The sequence below is a fragment of the Eurypyga helias genome, unplaced genomic scaffold (genome assembly GCF_000690775.1).
Source record: "Eurypyga helias isolate BGI_N326 unplaced genomic scaffold, ASM69077v1 scaffold21466, whole genome shotgun sequence".
NCBI lineage: Eukaryota > Metazoa > Chordata > Aves > Eurypygiformes > Eurypygidae > Eurypyga > Eurypyga helias.
The window spans coordinates 1-9,906 of record NW_010257495.1 but is presented as its reverse complement, the minus strand read 5'-3'; the positions used below and the strand labels follow the sequence as shown (position 1 = coordinate 9,906).

The 9,906-nt window shown below is 47.5% G+C and overlaps 1 protein-coding gene across 3 annotated transcripts; it reads right to left on the bottom strand.

Moving 5' to 3' along the window:
- Positions 1–3,408: 3,408 nt before the first annotated feature.
- Positions 3,409–9,846, bottom strand: HSP90AA1 (heat shock protein 90kDa alpha (cytosolic), class A member 1). 3 transcript variants are annotated; one of them, XM_010154047.1, is made up of 11 exons: positions 9,838–9,846; positions 8,967–9,125; positions 8,503–8,869; positions 7,678–7,811; positions 7,000–7,308; positions 6,361–6,526; positions 5,902–6,092; positions 5,612–5,759; positions 4,888–5,156; positions 4,338–4,671; positions 3,409–4,158 (listed from the first exon to the last, which is right to left on the bottom strand). In XM_010154047.1, the coding sequence occupies exons 2-11, from the start codon at positions 9,123–9,125 to the stop codon at positions 4,049–4,051; spliced, it is 2,187 nt and encodes a 728-aa protein (XP_010152349.1). In that variant the 5' UTR covers positions 9,838–9,846; the 3' UTR covers positions 3,409–4,048. The 3 variants fall into 3 exon arrangements, with proteins under 3 accessions (XP_010152349.1, XP_010152348.1, XP_010152347.1); XM_010154046.1 differs by lacking the exon at positions 9,838–9,846 and having other exon boundaries at positions 8,503–8,654; positions 8,799–8,869; positions 8,967–9,121; XM_010154045.1 differs by lacking the exon at positions 9,838–9,846 and having other exon boundaries at positions 8,967–9,137.
- Positions 9,847–9,906: the final 60 nt, after the last annotated feature.

Below are 9,906 nucleotides of genomic sequence, written 5' to 3'. Positions count from 1 at the left end.
TCTGTGATTCTATGATTCTGTGACAAGGAAGCTGGAGCAGAGCCTGACCGAGGTTGTGTCCTGTCAGGGAAGGGCCATGCCTCACCCCTTGCCGTCAGAGCAACCAGGACTACTGTCTCAGGGCGCAGGTTCAAGAGCAGTTTATGTTAATCTTGAGCTATTAACTAAGTCTTGAATACCTCCTATTAGTTAATGGGTGTGGGTTTTGTTCAGCTGTGAGCTGGGAAGAGGGAACTGATTCACAGCACGCCATGTTTGACTCATGGGTATCTTATTCCAGCCAAATCCCCCAATGTAAGGAATGTAAGTGGAGGGCGAGCTGGGGCTTTTGGCACTTCACACGCAGCTTTGCAGCCCTCTGGGCGCTCCAGCTGGGGCTTGGGGTCTGACAAGCAGGCTGAAACCAAAGCAATCAAGCAAATAACGTTTTCTGCATGGGGACAGGAGGTGAGCTCCTAGAAAAGAACCCGAATGAGGTCCGGATTGCTGAAAGCCAGTATGTACATGGCTGTTGGCTCTTCATAAAACCCAAGGGAACACAGGCAGCCTTCAAATTCCTGTACTCACAGCTGTTTCCATATGACATCCCGTTCTTACCTTCACAAAGTCTTCTCCCTGCGGTGCACAACAGAAGGGGGTGGGAGACAAACGTCCTTGGTGTCTCCAGGCGGTGAGTGCAGAAGTGCCGCATTCAGAAGCCGCCGTTCCGAATATTCCTGAGGAACCACATCTAAAATACTGGGTATTACCTAGTACAGAAACCATAAGGACACACTAAGATTCTTAGTTTTCTCTTGCATGTAAGGGCATCATCTGGAGACCTGATGACAAACACAGCTTCGGTTCTTGACTTTTCTTTGTGTCTGGATGCACGGAATCATTGACCTTGGAAAAAAATCACTTCAGCCCTTTCTAAACCTTGTTTCCCCACTGGCAAAACATAGGTGTAAGGCTGGTTTTCTTCAATCTGCCTTTGGAACGTCATAGTTGGCCAGGGAAGAGGAAAGGTACTGAATTTTCTCAAAAATGAAAGCAAACATCACGCTGTAGCAGACTATTAATAAGCCAGTACTAACAACCATGCGGCAGTTGGAGAGGGAATTTCATTTTTGAAGACTGGCTGGACTACTGATGTTTTCCTTCCAAGATTGTTCATGAAAACTGGAGAGGAAACATTTTGCCTTACTTGAAATACAGCTCTAGTCACCCACAGCTATCTTTGACAGCTGATGCTGTTCTGAAGTACTTCACAGTAATGTCCCTGGAGCACCCACATCCCCTTCTTTCCTCTGCGGCTGTAGGAGGAAAGCATTTTGGTGCCTACGTTCCCCCCGCCGCTTCCTTAGGTAAAAGAGGTACCTAAGGTCTGGCGTCTTGTGATTAGGATGCTGAGAAGGCAATGAAGGTGATGAGCACGTGGATATGCAGGCTTCCTTCCCTAAATCCTCCATTCTACGTGACTAATACGCTGCTTCAATAGCCTCTGCACGTTCCTCCTCTGAGCTCAGTTCTGTCAGTAACTGGATCATCCGAAGAAAGCGGGATGTGGAGTCAAACCGGAAGCTGACACGCATCCCCCCAGCTGCCCGGTGAGCCGCAGCCTGGCCGCTGGACCCCTTTCTCAGCGTGCTGCGCAGGCCGTAACACAGCCACGCGTTTGGTAATGCAGCTCCGGCATCCCACATGTCCAGCCACACCGAAGGCACTGTTGTCTCCGATGTAATCTCATCCTGCCAGGGGAAGGACAATGGTTACCCCACAGGCTGTTCTCACACACGTTGCCCAGCTCAGCTTTGACGCCAAAGCTTTGGGGGCCTCTTGGATGACAGTCACCTGCTTTCTGACACACGCCTGGATACGCGCATGGCTTCGGGGGATGAATATTGCTTGGTTTAGTTGCTACTTCCGGCGGGTCTCAGGCCAGCTGAACACCCAGGGATGCACGAGCATCACTTGAGGAATACATCAGCCGGCCACTTGTTTGCAGTTTCAGCCTTTTCTGTCAACTGTGAGTTACCGCTCCCCTTAGAGCCGCAGCGTGGGCCACACTGAAGCTGAACAGGGGTTTGTAAACCGGGTAAGGACGAGTTCCTTCACAAAGCTGCTTCTCTGGCTGGTTGGCAAGACACAGCAAACCTTCCCAAGCCCCTTTAGCCAGGAGCGGAGTCCTTTCCCCAGGGGGGATGCAGAGGCAGATGTATGCTCAGCAGACTGAGAAGCTCCAGGTGAAGGGAACAGACCTGCTCTCTCAGCCCCACCATGCATGGGAATCACGGGTGTTTGTAGGCCTTGCTTTCCTACTGCTCGCTGGAAAGCAGACCAGAGAAAAGGCATGGGAGAATCATGGAGAACCAAGTAAGAAGAGAACTCAATTCTCATCACTTCAGTGTCCGTTAGCTGCTTCTCTGGACCTAACTGCAGACCGAAATGGTGCAGGTGGTCACTCGTGTTGCAGTCCATGCCCACACTGCGAAGATGCAAACCAGCATCTGCAAACCGTGTCTTTACTGAGCTAGCGTAACCGTCCCTTCGGGATGGGCCTTGTGCCTTAACACTAGGTTTAGCTTCACAGAGCGTTTTTGTCATGTCCTGGCCCTGGAGTTGCTGAAATCCTTGGCTGTACTGCCAGGTGGTGTTATCTCATGCTCATCTCTCAAACAGAACAGAAGGGAGCAACAATACACCAGGGCAGGTGGTGAGAAGGACTGTCCCCCCTGCCTCTGAATATGGTCCCTTTTCACCTCAGCCATCACTTCAGGAACAGAGCCTGGCATCTTCCTCTGAATATGGTCCCTTTTCACCTCACTCAGCATCGCTTCAAGAACAGAGCCTGGCATCTTCACAACACAGACAGGCTTTGGTGGACTTTGGCCCTCAGCAGCTGTGTGTGCAAGACTGCAGCAGCTCCTGTTTGTATCCCCCCCTCACCAAGTTCCATGCTGAAGAACTGAGTTGCAAGAAGAGCTCACCGAGACGTGTGGAAATGCCCGTGTGAAACCACCAGTGAAGCCGCACTGCCCGTGCACCACTCCATCCTCACCAAGGGGTTAACACACGAGCCTGCCTCTCCCCACACCCCGGGAAGCGCTGCTTTGCCATGAACACTGTGTCCTTGGGACAGCAGGACTCGCAGAACTAACTACTTCACAGGAGCTTGGAGGAAGCTGGTTGCTTTGGATACTCCTGCAGCCTAACTCATTGCCCTTTCCCCTCACTCTGAGAGCACTGCACACCTTGGTCGTGCCAATCACACCACACTGGGCAGCACAGCTCCGGTACTGGTTCTCAAACGGGAAGGGCAGAGTGTGCCCTGTCGTGGACATAACGGCAGCAGCTAGTAGTGCACATGAACGGCAGGAGACCAGCGGGCCTTGTTCCCAGCCGTAAAAGACGAGCCAGCGACACAGCTCATTCTTAACACTTTTATTCTTATAACAGTTCTAGGTGTGAACTGCACATGCAGAGCTGCGTAAGTCACAATAGAGATTTACAGTGGATTCTATTCTATGGTAGAGTGCAATCCAGAATCCTTAAACAGTATAAAAAACAACTTTTAAACATCAACACCTTGTTAGGAGCAAAAGGGTTAAAGCTTCCCCAAGTATTTCAGCTCTCATAGATACCTAGTTACTAGGCACAGTATGTTAGACGTAAATTGGAGTTGAAGAGCTGTAGAACACTAAACAACTTGAACCTCCTGATGTCAAACCCTCTTTGTTAGTTCTTTCCCATTTCTGGCAATTAAGAATAAGTCAAAAAACCCTGCCACCTGCAACCAGCTAATACAGACAGAAATAACTACTCCTCACTTGCCTGTTTAGGGTTGTACAGTGTTAAAGAAAAGATTCCCTCAATGGCATTTGTATCTCACATCAGCTGAAAAAGCAATGTAACAAAAATAAAGGTATAACATCTTTGAAAATAAATATAAAGAGGGAATGCAGACAAAGTGTCAAAGGTTTTTTTTTTTGGCAGGTAACATTCATAATATACAAAATATAACTTATTCGTATTAGCCAAGGAAACATTCATGAGTTCCTGTAAACTTCTAATCCACCTCTTCCATGCGTGATGTGTCATCGTCTCCTTCCAGAGGTGGCATCTCCTCGGTGACCGCTGGACTAGCTTCCTCAGCAGCAGTGTCATCTTCGTCAATGCCTGTTCAGAGAACACACGGACCGTTAGTACCAGTACCAGAGCTCACAGTTTCTCCCCCAGTCACAGGCTCCCGTCCCACAAGCACAAAGCAACCACTGTGATCTCCAACAGCCCGGACTCTGCAAGGGCGCTAACGGCACCCAGCCCTTCTCTGGGGACAGGACAGGTCTCCAACTCACCCAGGCCGAGTTTGATCATTCTGTAAATGCGGTTGGCATGTGTCTGGGGGTCTTCTAGACTGAAGCCAGACGACAGCAGCGCTGTCTCATACAGCAAGATGACAAGATCCTTCACAGACTTGTCATTCTTATCAGCCTCTGCCTTCTGCCTCAGTGTTTCGATGATGGAATGATCAGGATTGATCTCCAGGTGCTTCTTTGCTGCCATGTAGCCCATTGTGGAGTTGTCTCGCAATGCCTGCGCTTTCATGATCCTCTCCATGTTGGCAGTCCAGCCGTACGTACTTGTTACGATACAGCATGGAGAAGTAACTAAACGATTGGACACAACCACCTAAGAAAGGGAATGTAGAAAAAAAAAAAACAGGTTGCAATTTTAAGCATTTTGATTTAAGCAAGAATTTGCAACTGAACAGAAGCCCCTTCACTTCACCAGGAATCCAGTCTTCCAGAGAGATGGACCTTTCCAGACATTCTAACACAGGGTGTTACGTGAGCCTTCCCGTTAAACAACTCGCTGCATCCCCATGAACTGAGCGTTGCTGATTACCTTTTCTACTTTCTTTTCAAGAATATCTTTCATTATTTTGCAGAGGTTTTCAAACTTTGCTTTCTTCTCCTCCTGTTTCTTCTTTTCTTCCTCATCTTCAGGAAGCTCCAAACCCTCTTTTGTTACAGAAACCAGGGTCTTGCCTTCGAACTCCTTCAGCTGCTGCACACAGTACTCGTCAATCGGCTCGATCATGTAGATCACTTCCAGGCCATGCTTGCGAAGGCGCTCCACGAAAGCGGAGTTGGCCACCTGGTCTTTTGTTTCGCCTGCAAGAAGCAAGAAAGCACTCCTAGTTTGCACGGGCAGAACTTGTAGAGTCCAGAGAGAAGGCAGCAATTACCCGTGGCTAATTCTGCTGCCCTCCTGGACAGAGTATCACATCCGGGAACCCTAACGGTGACGTTACTTTAGCTTTTACTTCAGTGTTTGAAGTAAGAGGATGCTGCACAGTGCTGAAGGGACTTTCCTGAAGTTACACAGCAAGTTCTGTCCTCTCAGGAGACACGCTAAAGCTTCCTGATCTCAACAGGGACCTCAGCTGATGTTCTGTGAGCAGTGCAACTTAGCCAGAGACTGCTGCAGGATCAATCACTGCTTTGCCACTTGTTTTGCTTAAAAATCTGTTTCTTTGCTCCTACATTCACCAAGAATTGACGTGGTCGTCTTCCACATTCTAACCCCCAAAACACAACCCCTCGCAACCCTGCGTTCACAGACTCACCGGTGATGTAGTAGACGTGTTTCTGGTTCTCCTTCATCCGAGTGCAGTAGTCCTTCAGAGAAACCATTTCATCACCAGAAGCAGATGTGTAGTACCTCAGCAGTTCCGACAGCTTCTTGCGGTTCTGGGAGTCTTCGTGTATACCAAGCTGCAACGCACAAGAAAACCAGAAACTGTTCAGCAATTCCTTCTTATCTCAAGATATGTAACTGGCAGTTCAGTGCCTCAGGCGTAAGAAATCAGTTACTCAGCTCCTACAGGCAATACCACTAGGCAGAAAGACTACAAACCTTGATGTTCTTGGAGAACTGCTCGTAGAACTTTTTGTAGTTCTCCTTGTCTTCAGCCAACTCCGTGAAAAGTTCTAAGCACTTCTTCACCAAGTTCTTCCGGATCACTTTCAGGATCTTGCTTTGCTGCAGCATTTCACGAGAAATATTCAGAGGCAAATCCTCAGAGTCCACCACACCTCTCATGAAATCTGGAAGATGATGGGGAGAATCAGCTTTCCAGGTCTCAAAGAAATCCAACATTACTATCCACCACCTAGGCAGATTTGCTCCTTTAAAACCGTGACTCGTTTCTACGGAACTCCAGACAACACAAATTAAGCAGTGCTTTCTGAGCTGTTCTGGTTAGGACTCAAGTCCTGCCCCTTCCAGACTTCTTTAAATGTGAAGACAAACAGCACAGTTGCTAAGCAGTTTCTCTACTATTTGGGGAAACAATTTCCTCAAAAATATACTTACTGAGATATTCAGGGATCAGTTCCTCACAGTTGTCCATGATGAAAACTCTGCGCACATACAGCTTAATATTGTTCTTCTTCTTTCTGTTTTCAAACAGATCAAAGGGTGCACGCCGTGGGACAAACAGGAGGGCTCTGAATTCCAACTGCCCTTCCACAGAGAAGTGCTGTGAGAAAGCAAGACATTCATTTTTATCTGTTTGTATGGCTCTCGCCTTAGTAACCCCTAAGATCTCTTCAAATGCTCAAGGCAGAGTGGTCATCTGAGATTCAACACAGTAGGCAAGACATTGCTCAGGAACAAGCACATTCTCCAGGCACGTATTGAAGTTCTGGTCAGTTGTTACTGGGCAAGTAGCCCAGTCCACAAGACACAGTTCCCTGTATTATACTGGGCTGTAGGAAGCACGTCTTCTTAAAGAACTTGCCACTGCACACACAAAGGACAGTTAGATCTCACTTGCCCATCCCCTTTAGCTGTAGGCATCTCCAGAACTAAGCTGCAAGAGATCTTTAACAGTATCACACTAAATACAAAGCAACTTATCACAGAAGAGCTAAGGCAATGGATCAGCTCAGTAACATGTTTAGCAAGCCTCCAGCTTCAGTGACACAGACAACCTGAAGGACAAGAACTTACTTTGACAGCCAAGTGGTCTTCCCAGTCATTAGTCAGACTCTTGTAGAATTCTCCATATTCCTCATTGGTAATGTCATCTGGATTCCTGGTCCAAATGGGCTTGGTCTTGTTGAGCTCTTCCTGATCAATGTACTTCTCCTTAATCTTCTTCTTCTTCTTCTTATCTCCATCCTTCTTTTCTTCTTCTTCATCAGAACCAACATCCTCAATCTCTGGCTTATCTTCTGTCTTTTCCTCCTTCTCCTCTTTTTCCTCTTCCTTTTCCTCAGCCTCATCATCACTCACCTCCTTATCACGTTCCTTTTCCACCTACAGAAGAGATCGCTAGTTGAGCTGAGAAATGTACTAGTTGTACCTCTGAGATCCCTAGTTATCCCTTGAGGTCTGTCAGCACTGGAGACTACATGAACATGGTGCTGAGTTTTCCTCCTGGATCAGCAAGATTTACACTCTCCGTGCTGAGACACAAGTGGCATTTTGTTTCCATGTGCCTACACAGTAGCTGACACTATTTACATTTCCACTAACAACATGTCAAGTAGCTAATTTACTCAACTGTTTGGGGGCTGTGATACTACACGTCATAATCTTCACCTACAAATCACACATAGACTGCTTAGAACTTCAAAAATTCACTTCAAGGTGGCAATACTTAATTATTTCAAACAAGGTACTTACAAAGAGTGTGATAGGATAGCCAATGAACTGAGAATGCTTCTTCACAATTTCCTTGATTCGCCGTTCTTCCAGATATTCAGTTTGATCTTCTTTGAGATGCAGGATGACTTTTGTTCCACGGCCCAGAGGTTCACCTGGAATGGAGTTGTACAAGTTTTACTTGTGCAGGAGCAGGCTAGGCTTTGGCTAATTCTACAGTACACCTCCCTTAAAAAGGCATTCCCTCTACCAGTCATTTCTGCTGGGAGAACAAGCCTCTGCACAGAGAAGCAGCATTACACACTGCACCCAGCATGTATTTCAGACCAACTTAAGGCCATTTTCATTATTAGTCTCTTAGCATCACCTTTCAAGTTTCTGTGTACAGACTTGCTGCAGGAGTCTGCGCAAAGTCTTTCCAGGAATACACTTCAAAACACCTCTATCTTAGTTCTTTTTCCAAAGAGGATGTTGAAACACTGTAACAGGTTGCCCGGAGAGGTGGGCAGATGCCCCATCCCTGCAAACATTCAAGGTGAGGCTGGATGCACTGAGCAACCTGATCTAGCTGCAAGTGTCCCTGCTCACTGCAGGGGAGTTGAACTTGAGAGGTCCCTTCCAACCCCAACTATTCTACAATCATAACGCACAGTTTACACATTCCCTTAATGTGTATGAGTTGTTACTCAGACTGGAATGGTAGAGGAACAACTGTGCCTGTGCTTGATCTGACACATGACTAGTACTACCCATGGTAACTATCTCTTCTTTTTCAATGCACGGGATAGGTATCTCAGTGCCAGAAATGTTTAAAAAGCTAAGTGAGCAGAAGCACTTAATACTCACCATTATCAAGTCTGACAGTGAAAGAACCCCCAGCTGATGACTCCCAAGCATACTGCTCGTCATCGTTGTGCTTGGTGATGACTGTCACTTTTTCTGCAACCAGGTAGGCAGAGTAGAAGCCAACACCAAACTGGCCAATCATGGATATATCAGCCCCTGCCTGCAGTGCTTCCATGAAAGCCTTGGTACCAGACTTGGCAATGGTACCAAGGTTGTTGACCAGGTCAGCTTTGGTCATCCCTATGCCTGTATCCACAATGGTCAGAGTGCGATCATGCTTGTTTGGAATCAGGTTGATTTTCAGGTCTTTTCCAGAATCCAGCTTGCTTGGGTCAGTCAAGCTCTCGTATCTTATCTTGTCCAGAGCCTGTAAGACAACAGGCAGGCTTTAACATTCCCCAACTACTCTTAAAAACGTTCATAGTTCTACAGACATAAACCAGTCTAGGAGTTAAGGTACTTACATCAGAAGAATTGGAGATCAACTCCCTCAGAAAGATTTCTTTATTGGAATAGAAAGTGTTGATGATCAGAGACATCAACTGAGCAATCTCAGCCTGAAAGGCAAAGGTCTCCACCTCCTCCTCCATTGGTTGGTCTTGAGTTTGCACAGCTTCCGGCATCTGTAAGGAGTGAGAAAGGCATCAAAATCCCACCCAAACAGCTTGGTGCACATACCCTTTTACAGGCAACTACAATGGCACTCTGCAGTAGAAGGATTCAACTATGTGGTTTCGAACACAGCACCAGAGGAACACAACCCGCTCCACCCCACCATATTCTTATTTCCTACCAGTAACAATTGAAAAATTTTAAGGAATGCTGTTTTGCACCATTTATGTTAACAGAACTTTTCTTCTCCCCTCCTTTTATTTATCAATTCATGAGAGGAAGGAGGGGTCATCATCACAGACCAAGTACATTCGGGGGGGTGGGAGGCATGCAGCAGTGCAACTCAGCCCAGCATCTGGATGGATAGCTACATTACCCCCGTCAAGTCTGATAGTGAAGTCTCAATTTGGAGTGGTTCTCTCCTGTCAAGCTCCTATTTTGCTCACATAACTACTATCTTCAAGCCCAGACACTGCTCACCTGTAACTTATGTCCGGCATGACTCATTGCTGCCCTACGGATGTAGTATGCCCTACGGATGCAGTATCGGGCCTTGCCTGGCCACCTGCTGCCTAGGATGGGTATCCGCTGCATGAGCCAAGGCTCAGGAGCGACAGATTCCTCCCGAACAGGAAAAATTCCCCAAGCATAGCCCCACTTTAATCCTACAGAGCAAAGGTGCGCCGGCACAGTCCGTAACTGCAGCACTAAAAGGCAAGAAACCACCAAACGCACCAGCTCCCAGGCGCGGCTCCCCCCGCCCAGCCCGCCCGGCTCTGAGGCGCCGCCGGG

Bases quoted from the DNA above. Each gene is read 5' to 3' on its own strand.
- HSP90AA1 (XM_010154047.1), bottom strand. From the start codon at position 9,125: ATGCCGGAAGCTGTGCAAACTCAAGACCAACCAATGGAGGAGGAGGTG. The intron at 7,309-7,677 runs GTAAGTACCTTG...TCTCTTCTGTAG, and splicing joins GCTATCCTATCACACTCTTT to GTGGAAAAGGAACGTGATAA. The intron at 5,157-5,611 runs GTGAGTCTGTGA...TGCTTCTTGCAG, and splicing joins ACACGTCTACTACATCACCG to GCGAAACAAAAGACCAGGTG.